This window comes from Rhinoraja longicauda, chromosome 10 (assembly GCF_053455715.1).
Source record: "Rhinoraja longicauda isolate Sanriku21f chromosome 10, sRhiLon1.1, whole genome shotgun sequence".
Classification (NCBI taxonomy): Eukaryota; Metazoa; Chordata; class Chondrichthyes; order Rajiformes; family Arhynchobatidae; genus Rhinoraja; species Rhinoraja longicauda.
In genome coordinates, this window is record NC_135962.1 from 29,188,009 (window position 1) to 29,209,046 (window position 21,038).

The following is a 21,038-nucleotide window of genomic DNA, read 5'->3' on the forward strand; positions in this document are numbered from 1 at the left end:
CTGCCACTCAGAATGGCAGTGTCTTCAGTCCCGACAGCTTCAACAAGGGTGAACCTGTTTTCAAGGGGTACATGCCCCGGGGTCTCCTATGCTCCAAGCTTCCTTCCCTTCCTCATCGTCACTCACCTTCTCTCCTCCGGTATCTTCGGTGTGACGATCTCGCTGTAGGTCCTGTCCAGGAAACTCTCGTTTTCTCGGATGATCCTGAGATCATCCAGTTGCCTCTGCAGTGCCCCAACACGGTCCTTCAGGAGCTGAACCTGGACACACTTTTCACTGATGGAGCCAGAGGCTCCATCAGTGTCCCTGATCTCCCACATCCTGCAAGCATCACACTGAATCAGCTTACCTGTCATTTCCTCACTGCGTCCCACCCTCTCCAACTTTTGGCATAGTCTCCTCCCTGAGCCTCCTCACCGAAGACTCTCGAGCCAAAGACTCGCACTTTTCTCACAAGACTCTCGCGCCAAAGACTCGCACTTTTCTCACAAGGCACTTTCCCGACAAGGCCGCTCCCCGACAGGCCACTCCCCTTCTCAGCCAATCCCCACACGCCTTCACTTGCCGTTCCTCTGCCGACCTTGAGGGTATGTGTTTTGAAGGCTGGCCCCGGCCGGTTTTTAAATCACCCGCTCCTGAAAAAACACTGAAAAACTCCCCAAGAGAGTACTTTCTCAGCCAATCCCCGCATTCACTCCTTCACCTGCTGCTCCTCTGCCGACCTTGAAGGTCTTTGAGATGGAATTTACTCCCATTTGGAACAGAATAGGTTAATTAGGGATAGCCAGCATGGCTTTGTAAGTGGCAGGTTGTGTCTCACTAACTTGATTGAATTTTTTGAGGAGGTGACAAAGGAGAATGATGAAGGTACGGTGGTGGATGTTGTTTACATGGATTTTAGTAAGGCTTTTGATGAGTCCCCTCGTGGTTGGCTAATCCAGAAGATTAAGATGTATGGGATCCGCTATGATTTAGTTAGATGGATTTCAGAATTGGCTTATTAATTGAAGACAACGAGTTGAGGTGGAAGATAGACATTCTGGCTGGGGGTCCATGATCAGTGGAGCTCCACTGTGATCTGTGCTGGGACCTCTGCTGTTTGTGATATATATAAATGACCTAGATGTAAATGTAGATGGCCTGGTGAGTACGTTTACCGACAACACCAAAATTGGAGGATCAGCAGATAGTGATGTCATAAGATACAGTAGGATATAGATCTGTTTGCAGAAATGGGTGAGAAATGGCAGATGAAGTTTAACCCAAGCAAGTGTGGGGTGTTGCCCTTTGGGAGGTTGAATGTAAGGAGAGAGTAAACAGTTAATACCAGGACCCTTAACATCATTGGTCAGAGGGACTTTGGAGTCCAAGTCCATAATTTCCTGAAATTAGCAACACAAATAGATAGAGTGGTAAAGAAGACAAAAGATCTGCTTGCTTGCATAGATTGGGGTATTGAGTGTAAGAGTCAGGAAGTCATGCTGCAGCTTTATAGGACTTTGGTTAGGCTGCATTTGGAGTACTGTGTGCAGTTCTGGTTGCTCCATACAGGAAGTATGTCGAGGCTTTGGACAGGGTGTGGAGGAGGTTTACCAGAATGATGCTTGGATCAGGGGGTAGTAGATACAGGATGAGGTTGGACAGACTTGGACTGTTTGCTCTGAAACACCAGAGGTTGTGACGAGACCTGATAGAAGTATATCAAAATTATGAGAGGCATCGATATGGTAGACAGAACCTTTTTACCAGGATGGAAAAAACAAATACATTAATTGGTTTTTTTTGCCATACCGTTTATAGCTATTTATAGAAAATCACATTTTTTGGTTGTGACAAAAGAATTGATGTTTCTTTTTCTGAAGATGGAAATATTGTTCAAATTGTTGCTTTCTAATAATCTTCACTTTGATTTGCTGCGACCTTAGTTCTACATTCTATATTCTATATTCACCACAAAATTTCAATGTATTTCTATTAGAAATGTGACCAACTACAAGCATTCAAAATGCATTGAACTTTTTTACCTCCACCTCATTGTATTAACATGTAATATTTTTCTAATGTTAATACCAAACTGGGAGCTTCGTAAAACAGCAAGGTATATACGTAATTATAGACTTGTTTTTCTTTTAATAATATGTCCGAATGTGAAACTTGCACATCATCTTAGAAATGTCATTTTGCTTTGGTCATAAAAAGATCTGCAGGAAGAATGAATTAAAGCTGCCTCACCCAGGACAATTTATCAGTGAAAAATAATCAGAGTGAAACAGAAACTCCTACTGCTCAAATATTCATTGAAGACTATTGTACCAGAACACATTGTGACAATAATTGTGATGGTTTTGCTGTTGCTTTGTTATTACGTTGGTGCAGCGTTTGGGAGCAATAATAATATTTGATGGCATTCTATCTCAATAATTTTTAACTGACCTTCAGGACCGATTATGATTTTCATTCCTTCCTTATTATTAAATGATCACACCTATGTAAAATTCTCACATTGAGCAAGAATTTGAGGGATGCCAGTGCTCAAAAGTACATAATCTATAAATTGTACGGGAAATACTATTAAACAAAAATAAAGAGATTTAAGAAAAACTCTACTCACAGTAACTTTGATTACAATAATTCAGTAATTACAGCAACATTGACTTGGAGCATTTCAACTTAAGGCAAAATTATTATACTACAATTTATGTGTATTCAGTGAAGCAGTTATTCATTTAAGATACCTATAAACATACAGTTGTTAATGGTTGATAACACGATGTTATGATAGCAAATATGTCAAACTATATGACATGGATTTGCAGCCAAACTAATGCAATGGTTTCTGTAAGAAATATTTTATGACTGACAATAATCCTTAGAATATTTTAATGATATGTTGCAATAAAGCTGATAAATATGGAAAAGAAATATAAGGTTATTGTTCTCAGCGGGTATATACTATGGGAAAGATATTTACTACTGAAAAATATGTATGGAAAGATGGTGTCTAATTTGTATTTATTGCATCAGATTAGAAGTCTACAATTCAAAAGCTATGTAACAGTAGCCAATTGAAAAGAGTGCATTAAAAGTGAAGGCAAAATTACTATATTTGTGTTTGCTGTGAAAATTATCTAACTGGTATAATTTACAAGTGTTACTCAAGATAATCCTTTCAACCAGAACAGGGAAGTAGTTTCAAGTTAACTAATGAATGCACTGCTCTTGAATGAGTATCTCACCATTAATTTGTATTGATGAATTATTCTGCTTAATAACTAATTTAAATCTCCTAAATTATTCCCTATAAAATATACTAATAAGGTTTGTGTTTATATCATTTTAAAGATGGAAAATCAATTTTGCAATTTATTTACATGAAATTATGATAACCAAAAAGAACTTGTTCATTAATCCACCTTTTGAATTTTGTTGTTGGTTATTGGATTAATAAGATTAATAAATCAGTGTACTAAAAATACGATCTAAATGTGATTACCAAAGTTCTGTGTTAAAGTCAGCAAAATATATTCTATCATAGTTCAGTAATTCAAAGGTAACAACTATTAGTCATTACGTTCTAAGTACTGTGGATTTGATTGTAAAGTGAATGCTGACATTAGACTTTAACTTCTGCCCCCTCAGGTGGAACTGACAGGCAGCAGTGTGTTTGATTATGTCCACCCGGGAGACCATGTGGAGATGGCAGAGCAACTGGGCATGAAACTTCCCCCAGGGCGAGGCATTCTCTCTCAGGGTACCGCAGAGGATGGAGCCAGCTCAGCATCTTCGTCCTCACAGTCTGAGACCCCCGAGTCAGGTGGGAATTTCAAACAGAAAGGGGCAAGGTTGAGGGCAAGACCTTTGAAATGATTGAGCTCTATTTACAGATGTGAAGACCAGGGGGAAATATGGATAGTTAATAGTTAATATTACTGCTGAAATATTCAATGTGTGATTGGGCAATCCTGTTAATTTAACTAAACAAGTCAAATAAATTGATCTAAATTAAGACCATTAAAAATTAACATTTTACCAATTTAGGGATTTCCAATATAATTTGGAGTACTTTGTTTTTGGCACAGAAAGCTATGTGTTATTTGTGACATTCATATTTAGCATGGTTGATAGCTGTACTTTTTGTTTTATTTTTTAATTGAATCTTTATGCTGTTTGCGACTACCAGCCAGGGATACAAGTTTGACTGTGCAGTAATTTTATACAGATTTGCCCCCTCACTGTTTAATTAGATGAATCTTGGGGGAATGAACTGAAGCAACATTGCTCATTGGGATTCTTTCCAGATTCCTTATAGACTTTGCATTCAGGATGTTCCCATTTTGATGGTGTTGTACTGATGATAATTTAAGTATTAGGGGAAAATCCATTTATAAATTAAACAAAATGATTTGATATCCATCAGTCCCTTAGTTCATCAAGCTGTTCAAACAGCAGGAAGATTGGCTGGTCTGTCTAGGTCCACTGAGAGCTCTGGTAATTAGATCTGCTAAGGATTTATTCTTCACTGATTGGGGCTTTAAATTAATTGAAGTTCCACATTTGTGTTTTGCCCTATCCGTACTTTTTTTAAAGTAGATATTTCATACACTTGTGGACCAGAGTGTATGAACAAAAGCTGGAGCAGTTTAAATTGTGAATTTTCTCAGGAGAAGGAGGTGGAGAATTTAATGAGAGGTCTGATTAAGAGTCTAAGATCTGTTTGCTTACTTGGGAAATCATTATTGTACTAAAGAAGGCATGGAAAATTTAATACAGCATTCATTTTCTTGTACTGCACTGCTAACACAAAGCCACTCAGGGATATCTATCTCACAACTTAGTGCATTCTGCATTCAGAGGAATTTATGAGATATTCTTTACCTATATGTTGTCAAGGATACGAGTGTGTGTGTGGGCCCATTTGTCTGTCTGGAGATATGTAATGCATTTTTCTCCCATGAATTGTGCAAGTCAATGATTCCATTGTTAAGATACCAAACTGATTGACCTAAGGAAGTTCATTGAAACCTGAATATGTCTAAACAGTTAAGTTTGTGCTCAGAATAGAGGGCTTAGTACAGTTTAGTTTGATTCCCAGTGGCTCAGATTCATCTCCAGAAATTCTTTACATCAAAAAATGTAAGGTCTTTTGATAATGCATTCAAGTAATTGGCATCATTTCAACAAAGCAATAAATTGACCATGTCCAACACAAAAAACTGTGATAAATGCAAAAGCTGCACAGTTTTAAAGTTTGCCTTCTATTCAAGTTGCTGTGGCTCAGGAATAATCACCAGCTTCATTGTAATATGATATTTCCATCTTGATAGTTTGTGCTTCTTCAATATTCATAAGGTGAAGATCAAACAGTAACAATAACCCTTTGTGTGTGCTATATTGTGGAATTCAAGATAGGCTGATGTATTAAGACTGAGCACATATCAGTATCAGCATTCAACCTTCGGTATTCATAGGTGGAGAAGACTGGCATTGACTATTGCTTGAATAGACATTATTTTAACGTATATGGCATAAATAGACAATAGTCGCACATCTTTCTTGCAACTATTTTATTTAATTCAGTTCCATGTGAAATCAGTATGTAATTCCACAATTTGAAATCAGAGTTGTGTATTTTCTGTATCTTTTTTGTACTATATAGTAGTAGCAGAGTTGGATAAGGAATTCTAAAATCTGGCCAGTTGGTCATATAGATTCATAGTTTGTTGCATATTATTAAATACATTTGAATGCATAAATTGAAGATCACCTAGAATCAACAATCATGGATCGATCTTAATCGACTTTCAAGTTAACAAGCTTCGTTAAAGAATTCTTTAAAAATATCACTATCTAGAATATATTTTTAATTGTTATGACAGTGCTCATGTCCTTTTATTAAGCTGATAATCTTTCAAATGGAACAATCCTCTTGTAATTATAAATATTTTATATCTGGTAAGAAATGAAAGCATCAATGTATAAGAGACCATATTATTGGAATGTTATACTCTTAAGCAAAATATTCCATTTTGTCATCATTGAACTGTGGTTTTGTTTCATTGCCGTAAAACTTAAAAGCAATGGATAGAAGGGCATAGCATTTTTATTTCCATCAAATAGTATTAAATCTAAATAATTCTTTCGTATTTGTCGTGGCATTATATGATTAACATATTTTGCCCAATAATTGCTATTTTTTATTATAATTTAAATGTACAAATTGCAGTAAGACTAGAATGCAATTTTAAGACATTAAATGTAAAAGTTTACTTAATATTAAATTCTCATTTTTAAGATGTTAATTTTGAAACTATTATTTCATAGTTTTGAAACAATTCAACACAAATATTACATATATTTTATGTTACCACTTAAAATGACTGAAGGATAATTTATCGCAATAAAAATAACAGAGATTACAATGGGCCAGATAATGCTCGAACCAGCATGTTTGCCACTTGTCCAATTCCCCAAGGCTGCATCGACCTCCAGGTTCAGGAACCTAAGCCCATGTCCCAAGGCCACCTGAAGGCTTTGACAGAGCACCACCATCAAAAGCATGTTTTTAATGTGTATTTGATGTTCAGAAACATTTTAAAACAGCTTAGTTGAAGATAAATCATTAAAATATATTGAACAACAGTAAGTTAATTAAAAATATACATATAAAATATACTATAGAAAAATAATCAAATAATTGAACCTAAACCTACAATTTTAATGAAGGTTGGGGATTGAGTCCATGGCAGAACAAGAATCAGATACACCTGCGTCTGACCTACAGCAGGTGGTTCGGAATCACTTAGATCAACGAAGGGCAGATGGCTTGGGGTTCCCGACTGAACTGCCAGAAATTGGAACACAATTTGTGCCACCAATGCCGCCATAATACTAGAGCATTAATATTGTCATTTGTGGTTTAAAGTTCTTTCAATTTGCAGAATCTGGACATTTCTATGCTCTTTATGTCACAGGTTACCAGTAAGTCATTGTTGGTAAAGATGATAAGTTTGTCATCTCCAGATTTCTGATATTTGGCCCACTTAACTGTCATGTATTTGCAGCTCTTCTCACTATCAGAAGGTCAGTGTAAATCTAACTTATTTACTTTCAAAAGAAATGAAAGAAAATTGGAGAGCGAGTGAGGTTATGCCATTCTTATATGCCCAGTTCTTGGCATATTTTAATACTGTTAGCAGAAGTCTTTGGAAGGTGTACAAGAAAACTAAAAGAGAAATTGAAAATTATTTCATTTTAATTTCACATGTCACTTTCAGCTGAAAATGTATGCCTTCCATAGTATTCTCATTCATTTCACTGCTGTCACATTTGGTTAAAGATTTCATTTTCTCCTTATTATATCCTTGTCCTTCGGTAAAGTTATCTTTGGTCTATATTTTTCCTGCATTTCTTACAATATATTTTTCCTGCATTTGAGAATTTACACCATGCTAGTTTACTGTGTATTGTTTCTATTTATGTGGGGCTCATTATGCAAAATTAACCCCAACAACACCACAGGGCAGATCTGGATTCTGCTAACTTAACAAAATACCAATTTTTGCCTTGAGAGGCAGAGAGCAAAACCACTTGTGTATGAACACTAGTGCTTGGTTCCTGGAATGTAATTTGTATCATTGTATTGATAGCAATCATTCACAGGACAATCTCGCAATTTCAAAATTTGGATATATTTTTATTTTGTTCTTAAAACCAGAACCCTTTGATTGTGTCTGCATTCTATTAATAGTATTTTTGTCTTTTATTACTCATTTTTATGTTTTTTTAAACATTCTGTAGGTATTCCGGTTTTCCTTTGCATAGTTTCTCCTCCATCGCACTCACAATTCTCCAAGCCAGAAAGCAACTGGGTGACATCTTCTTTGCTCCTTGACAATGTCACTTATAAATTAAACACAGATCAAAGCACTTCCCAGTTCTTAAAGTAGATTCATGTCTATTTTACCCAAGGGACCCAGCTGAGACCAGGAACTCATGCAAATAATGAGCAGGATGAACTTGATAGATAATGGGAACATAGCTCAATGGATGGGTCATTTCACCTCTCAAGATTCTTCTGCCATTCTGAGACAGTCCTTCAATAGTCCTTGTCCCCAGTTTATGGACACCCTACTTGTGATCAATGTGTACATCCCAGGAGTATTTGGGAGACCGGGAGATGGAATTGCCAGTTGCTGCAGGGCTGCAGGCGACATTTCGTGACCTAAGCTGGAACTTTGTCACATAGAACCCAACAAGAATTCATTCTAGTTAACACATTGATGTCCATTTTGTGAACCCTATCTAGAGTCATGGTGTCTGAGCCAGCAGCAGTGACCCTTATAAAAACATTAATAGCATTTAAAGCCTAGTTTGCAGTAAAATCTTTGAAAATAACATCTTTATTAGCCCATGATAAACTTGGGCTAAATTTGTTAATATCAGCATTGTCATTAAAAAAGGTAAAACAAGATTTAAAATATCTGGTATATCCTGCCTCTGCAAGCGGCTTCTGCGTGTGGGAACTCAGTTCCCAGACAAATTCCTGACTTGTGAACTGATCAGGTTATGAACAGTTCTCAGAAAAGGAACCCTGACATAACCCAGAGAGGACCTGTACATGATTTTCCCATATCCCTTAAAATTTCTGGTTATCAACAATTCATCCACCGTAGATTTAAAAATAAATAGTAGCAATTGCCATTTGTGGAGCAAACTTCTCTGGCCCTCTCTATCTCCAAATGTTTCCAGTACAATCCAATCCAATGCAATACAATACAATGTATCTTTATTGTCATTGTACAGGGAGGGGTACAACGAGATTGGGAATGCGCCTCCCATACGATGCAATAAATTAATTAGCTAGTCAGTATTAATTTATACAACCCAATGAAACAAATTGGAGCAGTTTTAAACAGAATAAAGTGCAGTAGATCTGTGCCGGTTCACTGTGCGATGTGACCATCCGGCTCAGCAGGACCGGTTCATAGCAGCTATGGCCTGGGGATGAAGCTGTTCCTGAGTCTGGAGGTGTGGGCGTAGAAGGCCTTGTATCGTCTGCCCGATGGTAGAAGTTCGAACAGACTGTTGCAGGGGTGTGAAGAGTCTTTGTGGATGCTGGTGGCTTTTCTAAGGCATCATGTGTTGTAGATGCTCTCCAAGGCTGGTAGCTGTGTTCCGATGGTCCTCTGAGCTCTATGGACTACCCGCTGAAGAGCTTTCCTCTCTGCCTCCGTGCAGCTGAGATACGGAGCCATGTGTTAGGATGCTCCCTATGGTGCAGCGGTAGAATGTCGTCAGCAGCTGTTGGGGTAGACCAGATTTTTTCAGTGTTCTTAGGTAGAACCCATTTTTTCTGAAAAAAATATCATTTTTTTAACAGATTTTTCCCACTTGGCCTCATTTCCACAAGCAGTGGAAATAGTATTTATCTGTTTAGCATATCTGTGCAGGTATAACAATTCTAACTTATTCTTAAGAATTGAATTTCACAGCAGTGTATTGTTCGGGTTGTAAAATTGAAACTGGATGTATCAGAACTGCACCCAGTAACAACAATTTCCGAAGATAGACACAAAAGGCTGGAGTAACTCAGCGGGTCTGACAGCATCTTTGGAGAAAAGGAATAGGTGACGTTTCAGGACGTTTTGACCCGAAACATCACCTATTCCTTTTCTCCAGAGATGCTGCCTGACCCGCTGAGTTACTCCAGCTTTTTGTGTCTATCTTCGGTTTAAACCAACATCTGCAGTTCCTTCCTACACAACAACAATTTCTGGGTTGTTTTTGCATCGCTCTGGAAATCTGACCAAATTTTCAGACAGCACTACACTCCTGATACATTTTACGATGCCTGGATACAAGGAATGAGATCAATCCCTATTCAACAATCATTTAAGGGCATTGCAAAGTAACTTAGACCATGGTGCTGCACAGAGCAGATTGAATGCCTGCGGGTATCAAAATTGCCTGATTTAGTTTTGGAGCAGCCTCACCCATAACATTAAGGCACAAACACAATTACTTAGACGCCTGTGCTCCAACATCCTTCATGACCCTTTTCACCTGATGAACACCGTACTTAACTTTGCAGTTTTGCCCCCATGGAGGAGGCGTCCACTCCCCTGATGTATTCTCCATCCTGATCTCAAACATCTATCAGACCAAATTGCCAGCTTCTGCCCTTGATGTTCTCCAGTACCAAGTATTGATCTTTCCAAAGTCCCAATTGTACAGTCAAGCAGTAGTTTCACCCCTCTGACTCTCCCCAACACCATGTATTGCCCCTACCATATTACCCCTGTGCGCTCACAGGTGAGGGGGATTTTGATAGGCAGATGGTTGGAACAAAGGCCAGAGATAAAAGAGAAAGTTGTGACAGGATTGGTTAAAGGGTTGATGAGAAAAGAGAGGGGGAGGGTGGGTTGTAGAGGTTACCTATTCAGTTGCTTCTCTTGTGTTGGCTTTTGGCATCCCTCCATTTGTTGTGGCCTCTGTCAGCCAATGCCACGATATTTTGTGTCGTTCATTGTATCGCATTTCTATTCTATCACAAACATTTCCTTTGTTCTCTCCACTTCTTTTCTGCCATGGTCATAAAGTCATAGAGTCATACAGCACAGATACAGGTCCTTCAGTCCAAATTACCCATGCCGACCAAGATGACCATCTACGCTGGTCCCACCTGTCTGCATTTGGCCCATATCCCTCTAAATCTTTTGTACGCAGGTACCTGTCCAAATGTCTCTTAAATGTTCTTATAATACCTACCCCAACTACCTCCTCTGGCAGCTGTTCCATATATGCAACATCCTCTCTGTGAAAAAGTTGTCCTTCAGGCTCCTAATAAATCTTTGACAGGAATTTCAAATGATAAGTAATCGTTAATTCCAGTGTGACCATTCTAATCTTTTCAGCCCCTCTCCATCTCCCTCCCCTGTTGGAATCGAATTGCTTATGCTACCTTCATTTGAATCACATGAAGGGACTTAATGTTTAATACATTATACTTTCTGAAGCTGAATCAGGGAGCAGGTTAAATTGTTTAAACTCTTACAACATCCAATAAAACACTTCACTGGTGAGTAAATTGAAGGGAGTATTGAATGAATCTTGAAATGAATTCAGCCTGTGGTTTACAGCATTTTCTAGTTGAGGCTGAATTCACTCTGAACTCCAGAAAGTGTGAGTTGTGGAAAGCAAAGCCGCAGGATGTCCACAACATCTTGAGTATATGCTCTCTATCTTACTGTGTAATAGAACTTTGAAGGTAGAGGAAAACATTGTATTTGAGTCCTTGGTATTTCTCCTTTCCTCTTTTGCCCCATATTTGGAATTTGAATTTCTGACTGGGACCACTCCCAAACGTACCACCTAGATATAATCCAACTGAAAACATTTTGGCAGTTGGTCTCATAGCTACTTGTGAAATGCAGCGAAGCTTTTAGATTTATTTTTAAAAATACGAAGTGCTGGAGTAACTCAGCAGATCAGGCAGTATCTCTGGAGGACATGGATAGGTGAAGTTTCGGGTCGGGACCGTTTTTCAGAAATAAACTATTTCTACCATGACCGGCACAGGCCTGAGGCCTGGCCCTTTGTCCGTACGGATTATGAATAAGGGATAGGCCATTTAGGTTAAGAATAAGGGGTAGGCCATTTAGGTTAAGAATAAGGGGTAGGCCATTTAGGTTAAGAATAAGGGGTAGGACATTTAGGTTAAGAATAAGGGGCAGGCCATTTAGGTTAAGAATAAGGGGTAGGCCATTTAGGATTGAGATGAGGAAAAACTTTTTCACCAAGAGAGTTGTGAATCTGGAATTCTGCCACAGAAGGCAGTGGAGGCCAATTCATTGGATGTTTTCAAGAGAGAGTTAGATATAGCTCTTAGGGCTAATGGAATCAAGGGATATAGGGAGAAAGCAGGAATGAGGTACTGATTTTGGATGATCAGCCGTGATCATATTGAATGGCGGTGCTGGCTCGAAGGACCGAATGGCCTACTCCTGCGCCTATTTTCTATGTTTCTAATCAGCATCGATATTTTGGAAGCACGGTTTTTGTCGTAAATGTTACTGGTGATCGATCGTCCCAGCGAGTCTGATAAAGGATCCCAACCCTATCATCACCAATCCATGTTCTCCAGAGATGCTGCTTGACCCACTGAGTTACTCGAGCGCTTTGTGTCTTTTTGTGTTAACCAGCATATGCAATTCCTTGTGTCTACAAAACCTTTAGAAATGCCCATGTAATGGATTTGAGTTATTTTATTGTTAAAGTTATATGTTAAAAAAATCATTGCTGCTCAGCAGTGTTTATCACACTGCACAGTTGTGATGATGTATGATACTGTGCCTCTGATATTTACTTCGGAGACCGAGTCCATAACATTGTCAGATAGACTATATAGTGGCTAGTTTTTTTGAGATGCAGTGTGGAAGCAGGCCCTTCGGCACAATAAGTCCGCACCAACCAGCAATCCCTGCACACTAACGCTACCCTGCGCACATTGGGGACAATTTATAAATATACCAAACCAATTAACTTACACACCTGTACTTCTTTGGAGTGTGGGAGGAAACCAGATATCCCAGAGAAAACCCACACAGGTCATGGGGAGAACGTACAAACTTGGTACAGACAAGCAACCATAGTCAGGATCGAACCCAGGTCTCTGGCGCTGTAAGGCAACAACTTTACCGCTGTGCTGCTGTGCCATGTATTTAGTGTTATGGACAGTGAATTTCCAAGCAATTTATGGTCAATTGGAAGTTGTTCAATTTAAATCATCTATTAATTCATTTTCGCCCAATCTTTCATCCTTCTATGTTACTTTTATTGTTTAATTTTTCTCAGTGCATAAAATGATTGAATTATCATGAGTCATCTCTATTGCCAGTGTATTATTAATGTTAGTAGCTCTGTGAATGGCTGAAAGAAGTTGTCATCATAATGTCTTACCGCATTTGATCTGAATGAAATAGTCCACACACTGGCCTACACCTGTCGCTCATGACATCTTGTGGTATTTCCTGTTTGTACGTCAGAGGATCTTTTTAACATTTTGTAAACTGAAAAATGAGTTCTGTATTCAATGCAAGACAGAATCATTTTGGGCAGCTTGATTTTTTTTGAGAGTGCAAAGATCTAACTTTTTTTTTCCTGCAGTAGTGAGTGAATGCTACATATAGAGATAACACCTTTTGAATGAGATGGTAAACCAAAGCACAAACCATCCTCCCAATAGATGCTACTTTGAGGAACAGCAAGAGAAGGCCAAGCAAGGTTATACTCTCCACATCACAATGATGTAAATTAAGATTATCTAGTCATTATAGCTTTGCAGCATTGGGAGTTTGCTGTGTGCAAATTGACTGACGTGTTCCTTGGATTTTAACAATGATTAAACATCCTGTAAGGCACATTAGACTGTGAAGTGTACTATATCGGCACAGTCTCGATTTTCAAGGTGCAGAAACAATATCATATTTTAGAGTCTTCAATCAAACCATGGTGAAATCCACATTATCAGATTAGATTTTCTGCCCCTTCTTATTATATCCATTTCCTCTTTTTCTACACCTCCCTTAGGGGCATACACTGAGCTGATACTTGACTTTTAGTTCTGTGAAATGGTTGCTTTGTAAAAGGTATCATCCTTCAAAGAATATATTGAATTGAGGCTCCGTTGAAGAAGGCAAAAAAATGCTAACTTCCAAGTAGAACAAGATATTGTCACATTTCTTCAACCAGAACCGCCAAAAGCATATTAATAGGTCATTATTGTGTGGTACCATGGTTTAGAAAACCACAGATATGTAAAGGAATTCATTAAAAATGAAAACATGTATTTATATAGCATCATGAATGTCGTAGTACATTAAATGAAATTTAAAGCACCATTTTTTAAATGCAATTTGTCCAACCGATGTAAAGCTCTATAAGATGAACAAATGTTTGGTCAAGGAGAACAATGTCATACAATATTGTAAAACTGGCATGTACATTGTATGTAGCATTGTACTTCATTTGATATCAAACAGCTCTGACATGTTTCTTCAATGGAGGAAAAGGCTATGTGATAGCATTTCATCTTCAATCCGATATATCGGTGGAAGAGAGAAAAGATATTCAGATAATGGAGGCCAGTTCAGTCATGACGGAGCCTGCCAGATTTCCTTTCCAAAGATTTGAATGATGGGCACATTTCCAGACTCTTCCTCCGGGTTCTCTGTACAAGTGATGTTGTGCAAAAAAGTTGCAGTGAAAGGTTGAAAAACTAACCATATCATTCATTCACAACTGATGTAGCCTGTCGTCTTGGGTGTTCTAATCATTTTCTCATTTCATATTTCCATCAACTGAGTTATTTAATTCATGTAACATGTAAACAGTTTTATAATTTTAATTGTAATAAATTAAAGTTTAGACCAACTTAATGATCCTTGTTACTCAACTTCACTGCACATCAAAACTTACCTTCACATGAATTATAAAAAACTTTTCTTATGTCTTCACTGTAGAAAATATACCTTATCTTTCTTGATGCATCTGCAGACTTTGCTGCAGTTGATCACTCCATTCTCTCTAATGCTTTGACTCTCTTGTCCAGCTGAGTGGAACAGCACTTGCATGGTTTCATTATTTATTGAAGGAGCCTATTGAATTTCTGATGTGGCTTCCCTTCCCTTTCCATTAATATTTCCTATGGAGTTCCTTTTGGGATTTATCCTTATCCACTTCGATTTTTCATCCACCTGCTTTCAAAAAAATAGCATCTAGTAAGCTGATGGTGCTCAGCTCCCTGTTACTGCCCTTTCTCTGGGCAACTCCATTGCTGCAGATTTGTCACATTACCTGACATCCAATATTGGATGGACATGAATTTTCTAAAACTAAACATTTGGGCACAACAGCAGAACAACTGCAGATTATGATTTTCAAAACTACAACCAGAAAATACTGGAAATACATAAGATGTCAGGCGGCATCTAGGGAGAGAGGAAAAGCAAAGTCAATATTTTGGTTCAAATCAAAGGTCATTGACCTGAAACATTTACTCTGTTCCCGCTGCCTGACTGAAATCTTCCAGCACCTTATGTAAATATTGAATTCTTATCCTTGGTCCCTGCAGCACACATGAACATATTACGTTTCCTGGAAAATCTTGGAAATTGAACCAAACCACTCATAACCTGGATGCCATATTTGATGTAGAGGTAACTTTTCTACTAAATATCCATTCCATTGCTGGGATTATTTTTTTTCATTCTCTCTAAATTTGCCAATCTCAAATACTATTCATTCTTTTTTATTTGAAACCCTTATTTACCATTTATTTAATCTGCAGATTTGACTCTTCTAGACCTCTCTGGGCTAGCCTCACATTTTCTATTAAACCTCTCCTAACCTTTCCTCATTTAAGATCTCCCTAAAACTTACTATTTGACCAAGCCTTTGGTTATCAGTTTTGATACCTTCTTTGGATTTGTTGCCAAATGTTTGTTTGATAATGCTCTTATTGAATACCTTAGCTCATTTCAGTCTATTAGAATGATATGTAAAGATGTTGTGCATATTACGTTGTTGCAGTTGAAGGATGGAGAAAAACAATTCTCCAAGGACCCAGCTTCATCCTGTTAGCTGACATCACGTAACATTTTGGATCAAAAGTAATAAGCTCACTTCTAAATTTAGATCAGAAGATTTTAGATTGTAAAGACAGAAGTTCATTCAAACAACTGCAAAAAAGTATTTTGCTTAGAAAAATCAGGTTATCTTGGATGAGGCAATTTTGTCTTTACTTCTGGTTGCCATAATGGCAATTGGGATTTCTCAGACTGTTTTCCATCCACCCCAGCATTTTTTTGCTGGAATAAAACCTCATCAAATAATGTCAAAATGTAATGCAACATGCAAAATTTACTTGTGGTGACATTTTCAACCAAGTTATGTAAATAACAACAGCTCCTGCTCATGGAACTACGAGATTTAATGAAGCCAATTACTTCCCTATTATCCCAATTTCTATTAATTCATTGGTAACAGTGTTGGCTGTATCATTGCATGCCCCTTTACGAGTTGTCTGCAAAAATTGCGCCTTTTTAGTAATACAGCGACAAGTCCCTACGACACTTGGATAGGGACTGTTGTATTGAGACTAACAACATTTGTTACAGTGCAGTTTTACTGGCAAGCCCGGCAATGCTATCCTGTGAACCATCCATCTGAAATTCCCGCTTCTTATGTGATGATCACAGACAATATTAGCTTTCTAATCCAAATCAATAAAAACATGCTACATATATTAAAGCTTAGGTAACAATCGGACATAAAGTAGTCAGAAAATATTGATCTAACATTTTGAAAAAGTATTCATGATAAATAAAGCCATGCACATAATATCCATAGCACTTTTCATAAACAACAAGTAATGTAGCCTTCCAGCTGTATGCTTAATATATTCAAAACAGATACTGTAGCTTATTGGCAACATTAATAGGACCCCTTTGATTGTTTGGCACACACAAATATATATATTTATTATATACCCTTGCTATGCCTTCTCAATACCAATCCTCAATTAGATTTCTCTTGAGAAGTAATATGCCTGGAGTGCTTATAATCCTGTACTATTTGCGAAAAATCAAGACTGAATTAGGCCTTGTTGTGTTTTTGGAATTTAAATATGGTAGGATAACTGCTCCAACTTGTTTCCATAAATTTCCTGCTGAGACCATTAAAAGCAAAATATACTAATATAATGGTCTTTTTTTAATAAAAATGTAAGTTACACAAATTAAAAGTACGTAGGAAAGAACTGCAGATGTTGGTTTATCATATCATATCATATATATACAGCCGGAAACAGGCCTTTTCGGCCCTCCAAGTCCGTGCCGCCCAGTGATCCCCGTACATTAACACTATCCTACACCCACTAGGGACAATTTTTTACATTTACCCAGCCAATTAACCTACATACCTGTACGTCTTTGGAGTAAATCAAAGGTAGACACAAAATGCTGGAGTAACTCAGCTGGACAGGCAGTATCCCTGGAGAGAAGGAATGGGTGACGCTTCGGGTCGAGACCCTTCATCAGGCTGAAATTAAATTAAAATTAACAGTATCTTCCAATCAATTCAAGGCAATTGTATTATGTTATATTATTGCTGCAATTGCTTGATAAGATTTGAATTGTTTAAATTGGTATTTCTATTAGGAAATTATTTCTGGGTATAACTATGAAATTTGAGATGAATTGCATGGTAATCTCTAGGTCCAATAAACAAATTCTTCTCAGATTTGTCACTTACTTTTCTAAATATAGAACATAAAACAACACAGTGCAGGAACAGGCATATTAGCCAACTATTTTTTCAGGAGTTTCAGGCCCTGGAGAGCATACTTAAGAAGGGAATCAGGAGGGCAAAAATGGGGCAGGAGATACCTCTGTGAGATAATATTAAGGGAAAATCCAAAGATATTTTATCTACATTAAGAGAAAGAGGGTAACTATGGAGAGAAAAGGGCCCCTCAGAAAGCAAAGCGATCATCTCTGTGTAGAGTCACAGGAGATGGGCAAAGCCCTCAGTGAGTATTTCTCCTTTGTTTCTACTGTGGAGCAAGGCATGAAGACTGGAACTTGAGATAGTTAATGGAAGTGTCTTGAGGACAGTCCGTATTACAGAGGAGGTGTTGGATGTCCTAAGACATATGAAGCTAGACAAATCTCCCGAACCTTTTCTGAGGGCACAGTGGGAAGCTAGAGAAGTAATTGCAGGTGAGCTGGCTGAGATATATAGTAATCATCAATAGAATTGATGTGCAGGAAACCTGGAGGGTGGCTAATGTTGGGCCTCTATCTAAGAAGGGCTGCAAGGAAAAGCCTGGGAACCATGGACTAGTAAGCCTAATATCTGTAGTAGGCAAGTTACCATAGAATATTTGGAGAATTAAGATATATCTACATTTGGGTAGATGGGTTGATGAGGGATAATCAACATGGTTTTGTGTGTGGGATATCGTGTCCCACGAATCCGATTGAGGTTTTTGATGAAGGCAGAGCCATAGACGTTGTCTTTTTGGATTTCAGCATAGCATTTGATAAAATTCCACATGGTAGGCTGCTCTTCGCAGGTTAAATCACATAAGATCCAGGTAGAGCTTGGATAGAAAACCGATTAACGGAAGGTAGCAGAGAGTGATGATGGAAGATTGCTTTTGGACTAGAGGCCTGTGACTAGTGGTGTGCCTCAGGCATTGGCATTGGACATATTGCTGTCCATGGTTTATATCAACAAATTATAACAGAATGTACAAGGCAAGATTAGTAAGTTTGCAGATGACACTAAAGTGGTTGTATTGTAAATAGCAAAGATGGATATCAAAATTACGGCAGGATCTTGATCAGTAGGGCAACGGACTGTGAAATGGTTAATGGGGTTTAACACAGAGAAGTGCGAAGTGTTGCATTTTGGGAAGTCAAACCAGGGCAGGGCCTTCACAGTGAAAGGCAGGGCTCTGGTGAGTGTTTTAGAGCAGAGGGATTGAGGATTCCAAGCACCCCATAGTTTCATAAATGTGGCATTGCAGGCAGATAGAGTGATCAAGAAGGCTTTCGGCACATTGGCCTTCATCAATCAGGGGATTGAGTAAAGAAGTTGGTATATGTTACAGTTGAACGAGACTGTGGTAAGGTCACATTTGGAGTAATTGTGCTCAGTTATGGTCACCCTGCTATGTGTAAAATGCTGTTTACAAATAGTGCAAAGAAGATTTACAATGATGTTGCCAGGACTTGAGGCCCTGAGCTGTAGGTAGAGGTTAGGCAGGCTAGGACTTTATTATTTGGAGCACAGGAGGATGAGGAGTGATTGTATGGAGGTGTATAAGATCAAGAGAGGAATAGATGGGGAAGATACAGAGTCATTTACCCAGGGTTGGGGAATCAACAACCGGAGGACATAGTTTACGGTTAGAGGGAAAGATTTTAACAAGAAGCTGAGGGGTAACTTTTTCATACATAGGGTGCTAGGTATATGGAATGAGCTGCCAGAGGAAGTAGTTGAGGCAGAAATGATTACAACATTTAAAATATATTTGGACAGATTTAGAAGGATATGAGTCACACTCAACCAAGTGGGACTAGTATAGATGGAGCATCTTGGGTGGCATGGGCATTTGGTCTGAAGGGCCTGTATGACTCCATGCTGTATGACTCTATTTAGTTTTTTGACTGCATGTAGCTGAGAGCCAATTGCAGGAAACAATTCAAGAGGCCTCAAAAATTACAATTTTAAGAAAATGAACAAACCAATTGTGGAGGTTAGATTTAATACTTGAATAGTCTGTTTGGGAGGCTAAAATGAAAAGCCTCCCAAATTAAGTATATGGATTACATTATGTAATTATGTATGGATTACATTATGTAAGCAGATAATATATTATCTACATCACCTTTGCTTTCTGATCTGAAAGGATGCTAGCACTTCTTAATATTAATCTTCATCAAGTAAAACCTTTGTCAAAGAGGATATCATGGCAATTCTAGTGTGGATGCAGATGTACTTGCCAAAGGGCAGAAGGCTCACTCATTGAGCGTCTTTTACAACAAGTCTTCGACAACAAGTACTTCCTGATCACAGTTAGAAATAGCTTCATATAGAAAATCCAGCTCTCCCTCCATGTTCTCTCTTACAGTATGTCCCAGCTGCCCCGACTCTGTGTTACTTCTGCCCATTCTTCCAGTCATGATGTTGGCCAGGAACACCATCCCCAGATCCTTCAGCAACTACTCCTTGTCGACTTTAAAGATTATCAAAGACATCTGAAAAGATTGCAAATCATAGCAATAACCAATAGACATCAATGAGTATTATAATTGGGTGGTTGATAAAACCTTCAAAATGCCCATATGGACAACAGGTGTTGTGCTATCGATGATTAAGAGAAAGTGGTAGCTAGAGCATCTAATTCAGAATGGGAGCATTGCATCAAATTAATATTGCATGTCATTATATCATTATCTATCCAAACGCAGTGGGCATTAACTGTATTATCTCACTAAAAATGTTTGGAACTTGCTCCACAAATGCATGCACATACTCCAGTCATACATTGAGCATCCACTGCATCCAAAACATGGTGCTATATATAAATAATATTTTTATGGTTCCAAATTTTGTGTAACAATTTTTTAATTTTTTAATTCCATAGGATTGGGACTCTGAATCTAAATGAGATTTAATTAATGATTCTAATAATCTGATAAAACTTTATTGACCAGTTGATCAGAAGCTACAGTCAGGAATCCATTCTATACATCCTTTATATGTGACTCAGGCTGAATTGATTGCCCTCTCAGATTAGTTTACATTCAATGCTTTTGTTCAAATCTAGTTTTGGATATATGAATGAATTGGATGTTTTGGAAAAATTCAACATGTATACAAAGAATATAATTATTTATGATCATTTAAAAATATGTTGGCGCAATTATATCATGCAGGGTACAGCATGAGTGAACCACATGAATTGCCCACATTTCGCAAGTGCTAGTTATTTTAATAGCAAAGCTTGTCGCTCAATTGATGTGGAAATATTTTAATGTAATAAGCACCATTCTAAAATTTTCCTAATATTTTATTGCCGTATTAAATACAAATTTTGAAGATTAAAATATTGAAGCACTTTCCACCTATTTTGCTCTCAGAAACATAAACAAATGATCAAAGGCTTGGATCGAGAATATATAAAGTAAGAACTTAAAAAAAATATGCAGTGACAGATTATATAATTGATAAAATAAAAAATTGTTTAATGACTCCTACATGCAATCAGCCACTTGTGAAATCTGCATATTAATAGCTTTTCAGTTAAATTCAAGATAAATCATTTTTGATTACAACCTTGAATACAACTGTGATTGACAGAAATTACAGTGTTCTAAATATTAATGTGTTTCAATAAAGTCCATTTCTATAAACATGTGCAGAAAGATTTAGTTGCATAAATAAAACATGCTGTAGAGGAGTAGGTGGCT

At 37.8% G+C, this 21,038-nt stretch overlaps 1 protein-coding gene across 6 annotated transcripts in view; it reads left to right on the top strand.

The window, feature by feature from the left end:
- Positions 1-21,038, top strand: part of npas3 (neuronal PAS domain protein 3) — a 667,268-nt gene that overhangs the window by 538,799 nt on the left and 107,431 nt on the right. For 5 of the 6 annotated variants that reach the window (XM_078406528.1, XM_078406529.1, XM_078406530.1 and 2 more), the window contains one exon: positions 3,640-3,814. The exons of the other annotated variant lie outside the window; for it this stretch is intronic. In XM_078406528.1, the coding sequence (XP_078262654.1) occupies positions 3,640-3,814 (175 nt within the window). The remainder of the gene's footprint in view (positions 1-3,639; positions 3,815-21,038) is intronic. 6 annotated transcript variants of the gene reach the window in all.